This window comes from Lethenteron reissneri, chromosome 71 (genome assembly GCF_015708825.2).
Source record: "Lethenteron reissneri isolate LAM-NWPU_2019-01 chromosome 71, ASM1570882v1, whole genome shotgun sequence".
Taxonomy (NCBI): Eukaryota; Metazoa; Chordata; class Hyperoartia; order Petromyzontiformes; family Petromyzontidae; genus Lethenteron; species Lethenteron reissneri.
This window is the reverse complement of record NC_083849.1, coordinates 2,807,024-2,827,881: the sequence shown is the minus strand read 5'-3', so window position 1 is coordinate 2,827,881 and position 20,858 is coordinate 2,807,024. Positions and strand designations below refer to the sequence as shown.

Here is a 20,858-nt window from a genome sequence, read left to right as displayed (position 1 = left end):
AAAATTTCGTGTTCAGGTCTTTTAGTCATAAAAACCGTGTTGGCATCTCCTGTTGAAGTCGATAAAATACGCTCTTCATAACGCGCACAATTTCTTCTTCTGCTGAAAGTCCTGCATCTCTTGCCAGTTCTCCTGGCATCTTCCGACGTCGCCTAATTCTTCTGTCCACATCGATCCCCCAGACTGTGCATCTTGTTTTGGCGTTTTCTACAGCAACTTGGCTCAAATCATCACGAAGCTTGACAAATTCATGTTCCAAAGATTCAAGATCAGTTGCTGCTTCCTTGAAATTCATAGTAGGATCCTGTAAGCGCTTCTGAACACGATCCATTTTTCCAAGAATGACATTCCAGAAATGTAATAAAACTATGAAGTTAAAATTTAATACGCATGCCTGTAACTGTTCTGCATCACTTCTGGTTTCAGGCGTCATAGTTACGTCCTCCGATAATACTGGTAGGAACGAAGTGAACCAGCCTACAATAGATTATATCGTCCGTCCGTCCGATGTCCGGTTAGGTGTAACAACATCGCCCCGTACTGCAAACACTTGGCAGGACCCTACAAAAACCTTTAGACTCAGTGAGGCTTTCCTGGCTAAACAAGTGTAACATTCCCTTATTAGTTTTTAATTAAAACATTTAAATTAAAAATTAACTCACAGCGGCCTAAAGCCTACAGCTAGGCCTAAAGCCTAGAACTAGGCCTCAAACTCTCCCTTCGTATCGTACCCCCGCCATTTCATTTTATTATAGCCATTCATTTGTTCGTTCCTACCAGCCCAACCCGCAGGGACCTGTTTTGTCTCGCAGCCCTACTAGTTCATCCAGTCCTTCATAGATAGCTTTAACAGCTTCTGATCGTGCAACTCCAGCGTGTTTCAGGCCGTCGTAGTTTCCGCCACCAAAAAACAGGCCAGTGACTAAGGCTGAAAGACTGCGCCTGTCTGTTGTTTGGGACGTTCTTCCATGTAAGTTCTTAATAGGCGCGCGTACCAAAATGTAATTACATGACATGTAGGCTGTGTGTGGCGGGATATATTAACGTTTAGCTTGAGGTGTAGATTTGTGCAGTAGTTGCAGGCTGCCGCGCCCGCTGCAATAAGTTATAATGTGACGTTGTACGCAGTGGCGGCTCCTGCAAAATCTCTCAGGGGGAGCAAATGTCTGGATGATTGATAAGGATAAGGTCCACCCATGCAATGGATAAATTAACAGCTTAAGCATGTAAAGGCAACTTCACTTCTTTAATATTAATGAAAAATAAAGTGACTCTTACAATACATCTTGTTTGTTTCTATACTCACTATTAAAACAAACCACTCAAGTTTATTTTATTAAAGATTCCACTAGGTGGCCACAAATTATATTGTTGGATGAAACGTGCTTACGTATGATGACGCAAGCACGTATGATGACGTAAGCACGTTAGGGCGAGCCCTCCCGGAAGCCATAGAGAATGCATTGCAGCGCCCCCCGGTCGAAAAAAAACATCTTTGAATGTAAGTCTATGGGGCCACTCGGGGCGATTCTCAGCCGGAGTGAAATCGCCCAAAAGGAGGCGGTACTCCACAGAACGTGACATGACGCTGATTGGACTATATCCAGAGGATGCACAGTGACGGCTAGCGTAGCTCTGTGGTTGAATGACATTGGTGGTGCGTCGCCCAATCGCCCTAATGAAGAAACCGCCCCTGGTTGTAAGCCTCATTTTGGCGCCCCTTAACCTTGGCGCCCGAGGACACGTGTACCTCCTGCCCCCCCCTAGCTACGCCTCTGCCTCAAGTACACCTAGCCTGGCACTGCCGGGTAGCCTCAAGTGCACCTAGCCTGGCACCGCCCAGTAGCATCAAGTGTACCTAGCCTGGCACTGCCCAGTGCTGATGTTGTTGGTGTTTGCAGTGTTAGGCTGCTGCTATATAGTTCGCCGTGATAAGCCAATAAAATAAAGAAAAAAATTGATTTTGTATTGGGTCCATGTGGGTCTCTATGAGTGTGGGTCTCTGTGGGTCTCTATGAGTGTGGGTCTCTGTGGGTCTCTATGGGTATGGGTCTCTGTGGGTCTCTATGAGTGTGGGTCTCTGTGGGTCTCTATGAGTGTGGGTCTCTGTGGGTCTCTATGAGTGTGGGTCTCTGTGGGTCTCTATGAGTTTAGGTCTCTGTGGGTCTCTGTATGGGTTTCTGTGGGTCTCTATGAGTATGGGTCACTGTGGGTCTCTATGAGTATGGGTCTCTGTGGGTCTCTGAGTATGGGTCTCTGTGGGTCTCTATGAGTGTGGGTCCATGTGGGTCTCTATGAGTGTGGGTCCATGTGGGTCTCTATGAGTGTGGGTCTCTGTGGGTCTCTATGAGTGTGGGTCTCTGTGGGTCTCTATGAGTGTGGGTCTCTGTGGGTCTCTGTGAGTGTGGGTCTCTGTGGGTCTCTATGAGTGTGGGTCCATGTGGGTCTCTATGAGTGTGGGTCTCTCTGAATAACACTCTCTGTAGGTCTGTATGGGTATGGGTCTCTGTGGGTCTCTATGAGTGTGGGTCTCTATGAGTATGGGTCTCTGTGAGTCTCTATTAGTAAGGGTCTCTATGAGAATGGGTATCTGTGGGTCTCTATGAGAATGGGTCTCTGTGGGTCTCTATGAGTGTGAGTCTCTATGAGTATGGGTCTCTGTGGGTCTCTATGAGAATGGGTCTCTGCGAGTGTGGGTCTCCGTGGGTCTCTGAGTATGGGTTTCAGTGGGTCTCTATGAGTGTGGGTCTCTGTGGGTCTCTATGAGTGTGGGTCTCTGTGGGTCTCTATGAGTGTGGGTCTCTGTGGGTCTCTATGAGTGTGAGTCTCTATGAGTATGGGTCTCTGTGGGTCTCTATGAGAATGGGTCTCTGCGAGTGTGGGTCTCTGAGTATAGGTCTCTGTGGGTCTCTATGAGAATGTGTCTCTGCGAGTCTGTAGAAACACGCGTTAAGAGTATTCGGCTGCTGCTATCAATGTCCACGTGATGACGACAAGCCACTTCGTTGATCTACCGCTCATGATGGCCAGGGTTGGTTTCTGAAAAAAAAAACATCTACACATCAGCTCAGTCGGTGCCTTACCTGGTCAAATTAAAACTGTAGTAGATACTTTCACAAATCACTCCCCCAACCCACCCACACACACGCCACGAAGCACACAGCGCGAAGCAAGCGACACGAACAGACTTCCTCAGACCGTCTCAGTGGGAACTCTTTTAATGCGCGAGGCCACGCCAACGGCAATTCGCGAGGATTTCGACAATTCCTCCAGAAAAAAAGAAAACTCGTCCAAACAGAAAAAAACAACCCAGAAAAATCATCTCTCAACAACGGCAAAGACCCCTCCATCGCCCCCTCCCCCCCTCCTCCTCCCATTGACGTCTCCCCTCGGGCCCCGGACTCCGGGCACGGGGTCACGGGGTCACGGGCCCGGGGTCACGGACTCGAGACCCGGGGTCAGACTCGGGTCACGGGGTCACAGACTCCGGGCCACAGGGTCATAGACTCGGGGTCAAGGACTCGAGACCCGGGGTCAGACTCGGGTCACGGGGTCACAGACTCCGGGCCACAGGGTCATAGACTCGGGGTCAAGGACTCGAGACCCGGGGTCAGACTCGGGTCACGGGGTCACAGACTCCGGGCCACAGGATCATAGACTCGGGGTCAAGGACTCGAGACCCGGGGTCACGGGCCCGGGGTCTGACTCTGTGTGGCAGGGGGTGGGGGCGGGGGGAAGGCCCTGGGGGCTCTGCGATGTCTAGGGCCCCCCGGGATTGAGGCAGCAGGGGCCCAGGGCAACGCACACGGCACACACACACACACAGGACGGCCCCCGCCACCTTTCAAGCTACAAAAAAACCAACGATGCCGTCTTAATCGTGCAAAGAAGAAGATTTAAGAGGAGGTGGAGGAGGAGGAATACCGCTGACAGGGCCACAAGTGGGCCGAGAGCTGCACGTGGCGATGGTTCTTATTGTTGTGATTTATTACACTGGTCAACACACCTTTGTTAATCCTTTATATTAAGTTCGCTTGCTTGCTTGCTTACGACCGTGCAAATATTTCGGTCGTTTTTTAACCCACTTCCCGTGATCCAATCGAGCTGACATTTTGCATACAGACTCTTTTGGAAAATTTTTTTTCACAAAAATTAATTGTCACGCACAACGAGTCTGTGTGCAAAATGTCAGCTCGATTGGATCACGGGAAGTGGGTTAAAAAACGACCGAAAGATTTGCACGGTCGTAAGCAAGCAAGCAAGCACGCAAGCACGCAAGCAAGCAAGCGAACTTAATATAAAGGATTTAAAAATGATACTTGATAGAGCAAATCTTGAGATCAGATTTGGAATCGGCACCCTGAAAATTAGTCTAAAACAGCTGCAAAAGTCCAGGCCAGAAAAAAATGAATTTTGTTTGTTGTTGACCAGTGTTGTTATTGTAGTTAGGAGACTCATTTCTTTACGACTGCTTTGTTGTGTTAAGTTTTCCTTCTCTCCCCCCCCTCTCCCCCGTGCCTCCAATGAGCGCGGTTTGCTACATAGTACGGTGCGAAAGAAGTTAATCGGACATACAAAAGGGGCCGTCCATAAATGACGTCACGCGATTTTGGACGATTTTTGACCACCCCCCCCCCCCCCTTCGTCACAAAAAGTCAGACCCCCCCCCCCTCAAATATGATGTCAAAGCTCTGCCCCCCCTCCCCCCAAAAAATATATAAAACATGCTTCAAATCGCTTTAAAATATTGCCATTGTTGTGCGCTGCACTCTGACGTTGTAGGAGAAAACATTTATTACAAAGTCTATTTAAATTTCGATTTAAAGCTTTCGTGACTGCAGGGATTCATCTTCTTGGTTCTTTCGGTAAAGTCACGTAGAAGGGAAGTAATAAAATAATAAAAATAAAACATAATAAAATAAAATAAAACATAATAAAATAAAATAATTATTTTATTACTTCCCTTCTACGTGACTTTACCGAAAGAACCAAGAAGATGAAAAGTCTATTTAATTAAGTAGAACGTGTTGTCTATATTTATTTAAAGTTGCGCATTTTGATGTGACGTCAGATTTCCCAAACTCCCCCCCCCCTCTCGATTTAAAGCTTTCGTGACTGCAGGGATTCATCTTTTTGGTTCTTTCAGTAAAGTCATGTAGAATGGAAATAATAAATTAATACAAATTTAACATTATAAAATAACATAAAATATTTATTTTTATTTTTATTATTTCCATTCTACGTGACTTACCGAAAGAACCAAGAAGACCCCCCCCTCGTCACACATCGTCACAAATGTCTGACCGCCCCCCCCCCCAGATGCGTGACGTCATTTATGGACGGCCCCAAAGACAAAGTTCCCCCCCAGCCCCGTATAGCTTTAACAGGCTGTTGAGCAAAGTGCTGTTAGCGAGCGCCTATGAAAGGCCGGCAATGTGGCACAAGAGGGGGTGGGTGGGTCAACACGACACCCGCAGGGCCGCCTTTGTCTCCCCCAGTGGCGCACCAGGTACTCAGTTGAGGCTGAGTCGACCTAGGGGAGGCCCAGGACCGGTGAAGATGATCGTCACCGGCGTTGGCCGTGAGCGGGAATCGAACCCGGGTCACCGGATCCGTAGCGCTCACCACTGACACCACCGCTCCCCACAGACACATACAGACAAAGATCCCCCGTGTAGCCTTAACAGACTGTCGGGGCAAGTGCTGTTAGCGAGTAGCACCTATGAACGCCGGCACGGCACACGAGTGGATGGGTGGCCAACACTATGCCCGGCCGCCTTTGTCTCCCCAGTGGCGATGTTTACACAACGCACCAGGTACTAATTTTGAGACTGAGTCGACCTAGGGGAGGCCCAGGACCGGTTCAGACAATCGTCACTGGTGTTGGCCGTGATTGGAAATCGAACTTGGGCCGCCGGGTTCGTAGCGTAGCGCTAACCGCTACACTACCACACACATTTACAACAACAACCGCCATTCGCCACTAAGTGGCGGTGACGTCACCACGACGCTTGTGCCAGGCTAGGTGCACGTTGAGGCGACTGCCTCCAACTGCCCAGTAGCAGCGTCCTTCACGAGCCTCCTCCACAGAGGCCGATCTTGACTCCGCTGGTACTGGTCATCGGCAAGTCCACTCAGCTCCACGTCCTCCTGTACCACATCACTCCATCTCTTCTCCAGCCCGTGCCGCGCCCGTCTAGCCCCCTCGATCCGGCCGAACAAAAGCTGTTTAGGCATGCGGTGGCTGGGCATGCGGGCTACATGACCCAGCCAACGCAGCCTTGCCTGCCGGAGGAGCTCACCAATGGGACTTTGTCCACATATACACACACACATAGATACACAAAGATCCCCCGTATAGCCTTAACAGACTGTAGGGGCAAGTGCTGTTAGCGAGCACCTATGAAGGCCAGAACGGTACACGAGGGGGTGGGTGGCCAGCACCACGCCCGACCGCCTTTGTCTCCCTAGTGGCGATGTTTACACACCTCACCAGGTACTCATTTGAGGCTGAGTCGACCTAGGGGAGGCCTGGGAACGGTTCAAATAATCGCCACTGGTGTTGGCCGTGAGCGGGAATCGAACTCGTGTCGCCGGATTCGTAGCGCTAACCACTAACACCACCGCTCCCCACAGACACATACAGACAAAGATCCCCATACACACATGCACACACACACGCGCACACACACACATACACACACGTACACACACGTACACACACACGTACACACACACGTACACATACACGCACACACACACACGCGCACACACACATACACACGCACACATACACACACACATACACACACACATACACACACACATACACACACACATACACACACACATACACACACACACACACATACACACACACGTACACACACACATACACACACATACACACACACATACGCACACATACACGCACACATACACGCACACATACACACACACACACGTGCACGCGCACACACAACTGGCCAACCCCGGCAACTTAATGTCCCGTGGGGGTGGGGGGGGGGCGTGCGGATTGCCCACGATGACCGCCTCAACAAGACGATGTCCATGTGGGGCAGGAAGGGAGCACGGCGGCAGGGAGGCCCCCTGCATGGCGGGGCCCAGGGCAGACACGTGGCCCCTGGCTCCCACGTGGTGCGGGGGTGGCGGCCGGGTGAGTGGAGGGACGGAGGGGGGGGGAGCTGAGAGAGGTGAAGGTCCAGGGTGAGTGGCTAGGAGATGTTGACTACCTCGCCTGGTGTGCAGGAGGTCGTGGGTTCGATCCCCGACCCTGACGCCTGCTGCTGTGTATTTGGAGTTTGCGTGTCTTTCTCATCATCACAGTGGCTAGGAGATGTTGACTACCCCGCCTGGTCTACAGGAGGTCGTGGGTTCGATCCCAACCCTGACGATGACTGCTGCTGCTGTATATTTGGAGTTTGCGTGTCTCTCTCTCTCATCATCATCACGGTGGCTAGGAAATGTTGACTACCTCGCCTGGTGTACAGAAGGTCGTGGGTTCGATCCCGACCCTGACGATGCCTGCTGCTGCTGTATATTTGGAGTTTGCGTGTCTCTCTCTCTCATCATCATCATCACGGTGGCTAGGAGATGTTAACTACCTCGCCTGGTCTACAGGAGGTCTGTGTTTCTCTCTCTCTCATCATCATCACAGTGGCTAGATGTCGACTACCTCGCCTGGTGTACAGGAGGTCGTGGGTTCGATCCTGACCCTGACGATGCCTGCTGCTGCTGTATATCTGGAGTCTGCGTGTCTCTCTCTCTCTCTCATCATCATCACGGTGGCTAGGAGATGTCAACTACCTCGCCTGGTCTACAGGAGGGTGAAGAGGGTGGGGCTGGGTGGGGAGGGTGGGGAGGGGCTGGGTAGTGGGTGGGAGGGGTGGGGCTGGGTGGGGTGGGGCTGGTCACCCCGTGGTGCCCTTATAAAACTCAACATTTAACCTACTCACGCCGGCTTGTGCCCGCCCTCTCACAGTCGGGCATATTTGCGGGAATACACCACGCCGCCGTTGACCCTGCAGGCCATTGACCGAGCAACCCAACGTGTTCCTACCAGCTCCCTCCGCAGGACAATGTGTTTACATGTGCCGAGGGTGTAAGGTAAGAGAGGGCGCGCGCGGGTTGTGTGTGAAGGGTGGAACGGAGGGTCGGTGTACAGGGTGAGCGAGTTCACGTTGGTTTTGTGTCACCGGGTGAGAAGTCACGAGACCAGGAGTCGGCGTTTTGACCTGGGTCGTGAGTCCGCTGCCAGCCGTAGGGGATGATTGCCGCTGTGTGGGCTCGCCTAGGGGCACCCCTAGTGGCAGCTGTCTCCGTGCGTGAGTACGCTGCCATTAGTGGCGGGTGTGAGCGTGGCGGGGGTGTAGCGTGGTGGGTGGAGCGTGACGGGTGGAGTGTGCGGGTGGAGCGTGGTGGGTGGAGCGTGGTGGGTGGAGCATAGTGGGTGTGTGAGCGACAGGATCACATCCGGTTGAGCGTCTGGAAGATGCGTGAGATCTGCAGCATGACCGGCCCGGTCTCCGGGTCGTTCATCCACTGGGCGCTGTTCACCGGGTTCTCCAGCATGTCCTCGAACGCTGCACCCACGGCACAACGCACAGGCCAAACCCCGGGGTGAGCCCTTGCCACGGAACTCTGTTGGGGGCGAGTGCTGTTAGCGAGTAGCTGCAGAAGCAGCAGCGCCTATGAAGGCCGGCACAGTGGCACACGAGGGGGTGGGTGGGTGGCCAGCACCACAAAGACAAAGATCCCCCGTGTAGCCTCAACAGACTGTAGGGGCAAGAGCTGTTAGCGAGTAGCAGCGCATATGAAGGCCGGCACAATGGCACACGAGGGGGTGGGTGGGTGGCCAGAATCACAAAGACAAAGATCCCCCGTGTAGCCTCATCAGACTGTGCGAGGGCAAGTGCTGTTAGTGGCACACGAGGGGGTGGGTGGGTGGCCAGCACCACAAAGACAAAGATCCCCCGTGTAGCCTCAACAGACTGTAGGGGCAAGAGCTGTTAGCGAGTAGCAGCGCATATGAAGGCCGGCACAATGGCACACGAGGGGGTGGGTGGGTGGCCAGAATCACAAAGACAAAGATCCCCCGTGTAGCCTCATCAGACTGTGCGAGGGCAAGTGCTGTTAGTGGCACACGAGGGGGTGGGTGGGTGGCCAGCACCACAAAGACAAAGATCCCCCGTGTAGCCTCAACAGACTGTAGGGGCAAGAGCTGTTAGCGAGTAGCAGCGCATATGAAGGCCGGCACAATGGCACACGAGGGGGTGGGTGGGTGGCCAGCACCACAAAGACAAAGATCCCCCGTGTAGCCTCATCAGACTGTGCGGGGGCAAGTGCTGTTAGTGGCACACGAGGGGGTGGGTGGGTGGCCAGCACCACAAAGACAAAGATCCCCCGTGTAGCCTCATCAGACTGTGCGAGGGCAAGTGCTGTTAGTGGCACACGAGGGGGTGGGTGGGTGGCCAGCACCACAAAGACAAAGATCCCCCGTGTAGCCTCAACAGACTGTAGGGGCAAGAGCTGTTAGCGAGGAGCAGCGCATATGAAGGCCGGCACAATGGCACACGAGGGGGTGGGTGGGTGGCCAGCACCACAAAGACAAAGATCCCCCGTGTAGCCTCAACAGGCTGTAGGGGCAAGTGCTGTTAGCGAGGAGCAGCGCCTATGAAGTCCGGCACAGCGGCACACGAGGGGGTGGGCGGCCAGCACCACCCAACGCACCCAACGCACGCCCGGCCGGAAGATGCAGGAGATGCAGGGAGATGCAGGGAGATGCAGGGAGATGCAGGGAGGTGCAGGGAGGTGCAGGGAGGTGCAGGGAGATGCAGGGAGGTGCAGGGAGATGCAGGGAGGTGCAGGGAGATGCAGGGAGATGCAGGGAGATGCAGGGAGGTGCAGGGAGATGCAGGGAGATGCAGGGAGATGCAGGGAGGTGCAGGGAGATGCAGGGAGATGCAGGGAGATGCAGGGAGATGCAGGGAGGTGCAGGGAGATGCAGGGAGATGCAGGGAGATGCAGGGAGATGCAGGGAGGTGCAGGGAGATGCAGGGAGATGCAGGGAGATGCAGGGAGGTGCAGGGAGGTGCAGGGAGATGCAGGGAGATGCAGGGAGGTGCAGGGAGATGCAGGGAGATGCAGGGAGATGCAGGGAGGTGCAGGGAGATGCAGGGAGATGCAGGGAGATGCAGGGAGATGCAGGGAGATGCAGGGAGATGCAGGGAGGTGCAGGAAGATGCAGGGAGATGCAGGAGATGCAGGGAGGTGCAGGGAGATGCAGGAAGATGCAGGGAGATGCAGGGAGATGCAGGAAGATGCAGGGAGATGCAGGAAGATGCAGGGAGATGCAGGAAGATGCAGGGAGGTGCAGGGAGGTGCAGGGAGATGCAGGAAGATGCAGGGAGATGCAGGGAGGTGCAGGGAGATGCAGGAAGATGCAGGAAGATGCAGGGAGGTGCAGGGAGATGCAGGAAGATGCAGGGAGATGCAGGGAGGTGCAGGGAGATGCAGGAAGATGCAGGGAGATGCAGGGAGGTGCAGGGAGGTGCAGGGAAATGCAGGGAGATGCAGGGAGATGCAGGGAGATGCAGGGAGATGCAGGGAGATGCAGGGAGATGCAGGGAGATGCAGGGAGATGCAGGGAGGTGCAGGAGATGCAGGGAGATGCAGGGAGGTGCAGGAGATGCAGGAAGGTGCAGGGAGGTGCAGGGAGGTGCAGGGAGGTGCAGGGAGATGCAGGAAGGTGCAGGGAGGTGCAGGAAGGTGCAGGGAGATGCAGGGAGGTGCAGGGAGATGCAGGAAGGTGCAGGGAGGTGCAGGAAGGTGCAGGGAGATGCAGGAAGGTGCAGGAAGGTGCAGGGAGGTGCAGGGAGGTGCAGGGAGGTGCAGGGAGATGCAGGGAGGTGCAGGGAGCTGCAGGGAGGTGCAGGAAGGTGCAGGGAGGTAGCTGCAGGGAGGTGCAGGGAGATGCAGGGAGGTGCAGGGAGGTAGCTGCAGGGAGGTGCAGGGAGGTAGCTGCAGGGAGCTGCAGGGAGCTGCAGGGAGGTGCAGGGAGGTAGCTGCAGGGAGGTGCAGGAAGGTGCAGGGAGGTAGCTGCAGGGAGCTGCAGGGAGATGCAGGGAGGTGCAGGGAGGTAGCTGCAGGGAGGTGCAGGGAGGTAGCTGCAGGGAGCTGCAGGGAGCTGCAGGGAGGTGCAGGGAGGTAGCTGCAGGGAGGTGCAGGGAGCTGCAGGGAGGTGCAGGGAGGTAGCTGCAGGGAGGTGCAGGGAGGTAGCTGCAGGGAGGTGCAGGGAGGTAGCTGCAGGGAGCTGCAGGGAGATGCAGGGAGGTGCAGGGAGGTAGCTGCAGGGAGATGCAGGGAGGTGCAGGGAGGTAGCTGCAGGGAGGTGCAGGGAGGTAGGTGCAGGGAGGTAGCTGCAGGGAGGTGCAGTGTCCGTACCGAGCAGGTTCTTGGGCCTGGTGAGTCCCAGCTGCACCACGGGGTTCTCCAGGATGGCCTGGAGCAGCGGGCTGCCGGGGGACAAGCCTCCCTCCCCGCCCTCGGAGGCGGCGCCAGCGCGCTCCCCCAGCAGCCACTCGCACTGCGCACACACACGCACACAGTGCACACACAGCACTCACACACAGCACACACACAGCACGCACACACAGCGCACACACAGCGCACACAGCGCACAGCACACACAGCGCACACAGCGCACACACACACGCACACAGTGTGCAGCACACACACACAGCGCACACACACAGTGTGCAGCACGCACACACACAGCACAGTCAACCAGGCAGCCACTCACACAACCCACATACACACAACACACACACAGCACAAACACCCCACAGACACACACACACCACACACTCCACAGACACACACACGCCACAGACACACACACACCCCACAGACACACACACCACACACAGACACACACCACACCCCACAGACACACACACACCACACACACACCACACACACCCCACACCACACACCACGCACACATCACCCCCCACACACACCACAAACACCACGCACACAGCACACACCCCACACAGCACACACCCCACACACGCACACCCCACACACGCACACCCCACACACGCACACCCCACACCACACACACCCCACACAGCACACACCCCACAGACACACACACATACACACCACACACCCCACAGACACACACACCCCATACACACCACGCACACACCACACACACCCCACAGACAGACACACACCACACCCCACAGACACCCCCACAGACACACACACACCACACACACACACCACGCACACATCACGCACACCACACAGACACACCACACACACACCACACACACCCCACACACACAGCACACACCCCACACAGCACACACACCACACTCCCCACAGACACACACACATCACACACCACACACACACACAGCACACACACACACACCCCACATACACCACACACACCACGCACACATCACACACCACACACACCACGCACACATCACACCCCACACACACCACACACACACAGCACACACCCCACAGACACACACACACCACACACACACCCCACAGACAGACACACACACACCACACACACACACCCCACACAGCACACACCCCACACAGCACACACCCCACCGACACACACACACCACAGACACACACACCACACACACCACGCACACATCACACCCCACACACACCACGCACACATCACACCCCACACACCCCACAGACACACACTCACCACACACAGACACACAGACACACCCCACAGACACACACACACCACACACACCACGCACACATCACACCCCACACACACCACACACACCACACACACACACACACACCCCACAGACACACACTCACCACACACAGACACACCCCACAGACACACACACACACCACACACACACACCACACGCACACACACACCCCACACACCACAACCCCAGAGACACACACACCACACACACCCCACACCACACACCCCACACACACCCCACACCACACACCCCACACAGCACACACCCCACACACACACCCCACACAGCCCCCACACACAGCACACACCCCACACAGCACTCACCCACACACACACACCCCACACACCCCACACACACACACACCCCACACACCACACCCCACAGACACACATCACACCTCACACACACACCACACACACTCACTCACACACACACACCACACACACACACTCACTCACTCACCACACCCCACACACCACACACACCACACACACCCCACACACACACACCCCACACACACCCCACACACACACACACACCCCACACAGCACTCACCCCACAGACACACCACACACCACACACACCCCACACACACACCCACACAGCACTCACCCCACACACACACCTCACACACAGCACACACCACACACACACACACACCCCACACACACACACAGCACACACACACCCCACACATACACACCCCACACACACCCCACACACACACACACCCCACACACACACCCCACACACACACACACCCCACACACACACACCCCACACACACACACACCCCACACACACACCCCACACACACACACACACCCCCCACACACACACACAGCACACACCCCACACACACACCAGACACACACACCTCACACACACACCCCACACACACACCAGACACACACACACACCCCACACACACACCAGACACACACACACACACCCCACACAGCACTCACCCCACAGACACACACACACCCCACACACACACCAGACACACACACCTCACACACACACCCCACACACACACCTCACACACACACACACACCCCACACAGCACTCACCCCACAGACACACCACACACACCCCACACACACACCCCTCACAGCACTCACCCCACACACACACACACCCCACACACACACCTCACACACAGCACACACCCCACACACACACCTCACACACACCCCACACACACACCCCACACACACACACCCCACACAGCAGCAGCAGCAGCACTCACAGCGGCCTCCTGGTTGTTGCCGTTGACTCGCAGCGCCTCCACAATGTCCTTCTCCACACACACACCCCACACACACACACACACCCCACACACACACACACCACACACCCCACACACACACACACCCCACACAGCACACACACCACACACACCCCACACAGCACACACACCACACACACCCCACACAGCACTCACACCACACACACCCCACACAGCACACACACCCCACACACACCCCACACACACCCCACACACACCCCACACACACCACACACACCACACAGCACACACACCCCACACACCCCACACAGCACACACACCCCACACACACACACACCCCACACAGCACACACACCCCACACACACACACACCCCACACAGCACACACACACCACACACACCACACACACACCACACACACCCCACACAGCACACACACCACACACACCCCAGCAGCACTCACAGCGGCCTCCTGGTTGTTGCCGTTGACTCGCAGCGCCTCCACAATGTCCTTCTCCACACACACCCCACACACCACACACCCCACACCCCACACAGCACTCACACCCCACACACACCACACACACCCCACACACACCACACACACCCCAGCAGCACTCACAGCGGCCTCCTGGTTGTTGCCGTTGACTCGCAGCGCCTCCACAACGTCCTTCTCCTCGAAGCCCATCTCCAGCAGCGCCGCCAGCGCCTGCCCCGCACAGCCCACAGCTCGCAAACGCGTTTTGATTCCTTACCCTACCCGTACCCTACCCGTACCCTACCCGTACCCTACCCGTACCCTACCTGTACCCGTACCCTACCCGTACCCTACCCGTACCCTACCCGTACCCTACCCGTACCCATACCCTACCCGTACCCTACCCGTACCCTACCTGTACCCGTACCCTACCCGTACCCTACCCGTACCCGTACCCTACCCGTACCCGTACCCTACCCGTACCCTACCCGTACCCTACCCGTACCCTACCCGTACCCTACCCGTACCCTACCCTACCCGTACCCTACCCGTACCCTACCCTACCCGTACCCTACCCGTACCCTACCCGTACCCTACCCGTACCCTACCCGTACCCTACCCGTACCCTACCCGTACCCTACCCGTACCCGTACCCTACCCGTACCCTACCCGTACCCTACCCGTACCCGTACCCTACCCGTACCCTACCCGTACCTACCCGTACCCTACCCGTACCCCTACCCTACCCGTACCCGTACCCTACCCGTACCCTACCTGTACCCGTACCCTACCCGTACCCTACCCGTACCCGTACCCTACCCGTACCCGTACCCTACCCGTACCCTACCCGTACCCTACCCGTACCCTACCCTACCCGTACCCTACCCGTACCCTACCCGTACCCTACCCTACTCGTACCCTACCCGTACCCTACCCGTACCCTACCCGTACCCTAACCGTACCCTACGCGTACCCTACCCGTACCCGTACCCTACCCGTACCCTACCCGTACCCTACCTACCGTACCCGTACCCTACCCGTACCCTACCCGTACCCGGCCGCACCAGGATCGCAAACGGGTACCCGTACCCGGCTAGGTACGGGTACCCGTACTCTACCCGTACCCTACCCGAAATGAGTGACAAACGGGTACTCACCAGTGACTCACGGCCTACCCGTACCCGGCCGCACCAGGGTCGCAAACGGCTACCCGTACCCGTACCCGGCCGGGTACGGGTACGGGTAGCCGGGTATCGGGTAGGGTACGGGTATCGGGTACCCGGTTGCGACCTCTGGCACAGCCACAACCAGCAGCGCCCCCGTCAGCAACGCCCACTCACCCTGCGAGCGTCGCTACGAGATGTTAACTACCTCGCCTGGTCTACAGGAGGTCGTGGGTTCGATCCCGACCCTGATGATGCCTGCTGCTGCTGCTGTATATTTGGAGTTTGCGTGTCTCTCTCTCATCGTCATCACGGTGGCTAGGAGATGTTAACTACCTCGCCTGGTATGCGGGCGGCCGTGGGTTCTGATCCCAGTTGCGGCGGTTGATGCGGTTGCTCTGGTTGCGGTGGTTGCGGCGGTTGCGGCTGTTGCTGTGGTTGCGGCTGTTGCTGTGGCAGCGGTGGTTGCAGTGGTTGCGGTGGTTGCCGCGGTTGCCGTGGTTGCGGCAATCGCGGCGATCGCGGCGATCGCGCCGGGCTTGCACTCACCATGGGGTCCGGCCGGAACTCCCGCCGGCGCCGGATCCGGCGGAACACCTCCGTGAGGTCGTCCGGGGTCGCGACCTCTCCCTGGGCCCCGCCCCTGGGCGACCGAGGGGCAGCGGGGGAGGTCGCCGGGGGGGCCGCCGGGGGGCGCGGCAACCACGAGGCCGTCGCCGCCGCTGGCCCCGTGATCGCCGGGGCGGTGGTGGTGGAGGTGGCGATGGTGGTGGTGGTGGAGGTGGTGGCGGTGGAGGTGGCGGCCGTTGAGTCATGCTCGTGCTCAATGAGCCACTCCATTGCGCGCGTCACCGACATGCTGGGGGGGGGGGGGGGGCAAGTGGGTGGGTGAGTGACGGTAAGTGAGGGTGGGTGAGGGTGAGTGAGGGTGGGTGAGGGTGGGTGGGCGGGTTAGCGAGCAGGTGAATGGGTGAGAGTGCGGATGAGTGAGCGAGCGAGCGGCTGACACGGTGAGTGACGGAGTGAGTGAGGTGAGCGATCAAGTGTAGGCTGAGTAGGAGTGAGGTTTGATCCGTGCGAGCGAGTGCGAGCGAGTGTGAGCGAGCGCGAGCGAGTGTGAGCGAGTGTGAGTGAGCGAGTGTGAGTGAGTGTGAGTGAGCGAGTGTGCACGCACTCGTTGGGAGTGCAGCGCCACGCTGGCACGGCCCTCTGGGAAGCCCATCTCCAGCAGCTGCGTCAGCGCCCCCTCCACCTCGAGTGTGAGCGAGCGTGTGCGAGCGAGTGTGAGCGAGCGAGCGTGTGAGCGAGTGTGAGCGAGTGTGCACGCACTCGTTGGAGTGCAGCGCCACGCTGGCACGGCCCTCTGGGAAGCCCATCTCCAGCAGCTGCGTCAGCGCCCCCTCCACCTCGGGTGTGAGTGAGCGTGAGTGAGTGTGAGCGAGCGAGTGTGAGTGAGCGAGTGTGAGCGAGCGAGTGTGCACGCACTCGTTGGAGTGCAGCGCCACGCTGGCACGGCCCTCTGGGAAGCCCATCTCCAGCAGCTGCGTCAGCGCCCCCTCCACCTCAGGCGGCCGCTCAGCCTCCACGTCCTCATCCAACATGGCTGCTCACACAAAGACAAAGATCCCCCGTGTAGCCTTCAGACTGTCGGGGCAAGTGCTGTTAGCACTACACATCAGAGGTCGCAACCGGGTACCCGATACCCGTACCCTACGCAATACCCGGCTACCCGTACCCGGCCAGGTACGGGTAAGGAATCAAAACCCATTAGCGACCTCTGCTACACACAGACACAAAGACAAAGATCCCCCGTGTAGCCTTCAATAGACTGTAGGGGCAAGTGCTGTTAGCACTATACACACACACAGACAAAGATCCCCCGTGTAGCTTTCAACAGACTGTCGGGGCAAGTGCTGTAAGCACTACATACATACAAAGACAAAGATCCCCCGTGTAGCCTTCAATAGACTGTCGGGGCAGGTGCTGTTAGCACTACACACACACAAAGACAAAGATCCCCCGTGTAGCCTTCAACAGACTGTCGTGGCAAGTGCTGTAAGCACTACACACACACAAAGACAAAGATCCCCCGTGTAGCCTTCAACAGAGTGTAGGGGCAAGTGCTGTTGGCAAGTAGCAGCAGCTATGAAGGCCAGAACGGCACACGTAGGGATGGGTGGCCAGTATTTAGCGAGTGAGTGGTGAGTGAGTGGCGAGTGCTGGTGAGTGGTGAGTATTAGTGAGTGGCGAGCGAGTGGCAAGTGTTAGCGAGTATTTAGCGAGTGGTGAGTGAGTGGCGAGTGGTGAGTGAGTGGCGAATATTTGCGAGTGGCGGTGTTAGCGAGTGAGTGGCTCGTGCTGGCAAAGTGGTGGGCGAGCGGGTGAGCGAGCGGGTGAGCAAGCGGGCGGACAAGCGAGCGGGGGGATGAGCGAGCGGGCAGGTGAGGAAGCGGGTGAGCGAGCGGACGAGCGAGCGAGAGAGCGAGCGGGTGAGGGAGCGGGTGAGGGAGCGGGCGAGTGAGCGGGTGAGCGAGCGAGCGGGTGAGCAAGCGGGTGAGCGAGCGGGTGAGCGTGCGGGTGAGCAAGCGGGTGAGCGAGCGGGTGAGCGAGCGGGTGAGCGAGCAAGCGGGCGGGCGAGTGAGCGTGCGGGTGAGCGAGCGGGTGAGTGAGCGGGCGAGTGAGCGGGTGAGTGAGCGGGTTAGCGAGCGAGCGTGTGAGCGAGCGGGCGAGCGTGCGGGCGAGCGAGCGGGCGAGCGAGCGGGTGAGCGAGTGGGTGAGCGAGTGGGTGAGCGAGCGGGTGAGCGAGCGGGTGAGCGTGCGGGTGAGCAGGTGGGTGAGCGAGCGCGCACCGTTGGCGGTGCGGAACAAGTCGACCGCTTCGGGGTTGAGAGCGAGCAGCTTCTGAGCGACGTCGATGAGCGACACCAGGATCTTGCGCAGGTCCGTGTGGAACTGTGACGCCAGCACGCACACACACACGCACACACACACACACACACGCACACACACACACGCACACACACACACGCACACACACACACACACGCACACACACACACACGCGCACACACACACGCACACACACGCACACACACACACAGACACACACACACACGCACACACACACACGCACACACACACGCGCACACACACACGCACACACACGCACACACACACACACGCACACACACACACACGCACACACACACACGCACACACACACACGCACACACACACGCACACGCGCACACACACACGCACACACGCGCACACACACACGCACACACACGCACACACACACACAGACACACACACACACGCACACACACACGCACACAAAGATAAAGATCCCCCTTATAGCCTTAACAGACTGTAGGGGCAAGTGCTGTTAGCGAGCACCTATGAAGGCCGACACGGCACACGAGGGGGTGGGTGGCCAGCACCACGCCCGACCGCCTTTGTCTCCCCAGTGGCGATGTTTACTACCACACACCGCTACACCAGGTGCTCGTTTGAGGCTGAGTCGACCTAGGGGAGGCCCAGGACCAGTTCAGATAATCGTCACTGGTGTTGGCCGTGAGCGGGAATCGAACCCGGGTCGCCAGGTTCGTAGCGCAGCGTAGCGCTAACCACTACACCACCGCTCCCCACACACGCACGCACGCACGCACGCACACACAACGTACACACGCACACGCACGCACCCCCCCTCTGTGTAGCCTTAACAGACTGTTGGGGACTGTTGGGGCAAGCGCTGTCAGCGAGTGGCAGCAGCAACTATGAAGCCCGGGAACGCAGGCACACGCACGCAGAAACGCACGGAAAACAACAACAACAGGAGGACGAACAGGCGGAGTTGGGCGGCGCGTCACGCACACACGCACCAATGACCGCCATTCGCCACTAAGCGGCGGTGACGTCACCACGGTGCCTGTGCCAGGCTAGGTGCACTTTGAGGGTATCGCGTGAAGTGTAGAAGGCTCGCTGACAGAAGGAGGTCACGGGACAGACCCAGCAGGTGCCACGGGTTGGCAGAGATGACCGGTAGATGCACCACCAGCTGTACCCCCTACTGTGCCAGGCTAGGTGCAGGAGGTCACGGGACAGACCCAGCAGGTGCCACGGGTTGGCTTACTGAGATGACCGGTAGATCCACCACCAGCTGTACCCCCCCTACTGTGCCAGGCTAGGTGCAGGAGGTCACGGGACAGGCCCAGCAGGTGCCGTGGGTTGGCCGACTGAGATGACCGGTAGATGCACCACCAGCTGTACCCCCTGCTGTGCCAGGCTAGGTGCAGGAGGTCACGGGACAGACCCAGCAGGTGCCACGGGTTGGCTTACTGAGATGACCGGTAGATCCACCACCAGCTGTACCCCCCCTACTGTGCCAGGCTAGGTGCAAGAGGTCACGGGACAGGCCCAGCAGGTGCCGTGGGTTGGCCGACTGAGATGACCGGTAGATGCACCACCAGCTGTACCCCCTGCTGTGCCAGGCTAGGTGCAGGAGGTCATGGGACAGACCCAGCAGGTGCCACGGGTCGGCCGACTGAGATGACCGGTAGATGCACCACCAGCTGTACCCCCCTACTGTGCCAGGCTAGGTGCAGGAGGTCACGGGACAGGCCCAGCAGGTGCCGTGGGTTGGCCGACTGAGATGACCGGTAGATGCACCACCAGCTGTACCCCCTACTGTGCCAGGCTAGGTGCAGGAGGTCACGGGACAGACCCAGCAGGTGCCACGGGTTGGCTTACTGAGATGACCGGTAGATCCACCACCAGCTGTACCCCCCCTACTGTGCCAGGCTAGGTGCAAGAGGTCACGGGACAGGCCCAGCAGGTGCCGTGGGTTGGCCGACTGAGATGACCGGTAGATGCACCACCAGCTGTACCCCCTGCTGTGCCAGGCTAGGTGCAGGAGGTCATGGGACAGACCCAGCAGGTGCCACGGGTCGGCCGACTGAGATGACCGGTAGATGCACCACCAGCTGTACCCCCCTACTGTGCCAGGCTAGGTGCAGGAGGTCACGGGACAGGCCCAGCAGGTGCCGTGGGTTGGCCGACTGAGATGACCGGTAGATGCACCACCAGCTGTACCCCCTGCTGTGCCAGGCTAGGTGCAGGAGGTCACGGGACAGACCCAGCAGGTGCCACGGGTTGGCTTACTGAGATGACC

General features: G+C 57.8%; 1 protein-coding gene across 3 annotated transcripts in view; it reads right to left on the bottom strand.

Annotated features, from left to right (window-relative positions):
* Positions 1–4,112: 4,112 nt before the first annotated feature.
* Positions 4,113–20,858, bottom strand: part of UBAC1 (UBA domain containing 1) — a 25,640-nt gene continuing 8,894 nt past the window's right edge. The window contains exons 5-11 of one of the 3 annotated variants that reach the window (XR_009757328.1): positions 18,535–18,637; positions 17,171–17,288; positions 16,235–16,544; positions 14,667–14,753; positions 11,464–11,605; positions 7,626–8,603; positions 4,113–7,495 (exon numbers count right to left, since the gene is read on the bottom strand). Coding sequence is in view for 2 of the 3 variants with exons in the window: in XM_061579979.1 (XP_061435963.1) it covers positions 8,488–8,603; positions 11,464–11,605; positions 14,667–14,753; positions 16,235–16,544; positions 17,171–17,288; positions 18,535–18,637 (876 nt within the window). In the remaining variant the exon portion in view is untranslated. Of the gene's footprint in view, positions 8,604–11,463; positions 11,606–14,666; positions 14,774–16,234; positions 16,545–17,170; positions 17,289–18,534; positions 18,638–20,858 lie in introns of all 3 variants that reach the window. The other 2 variants (XM_061579981.1, XM_061579979.1) reach the window with 2 other exon arrangements.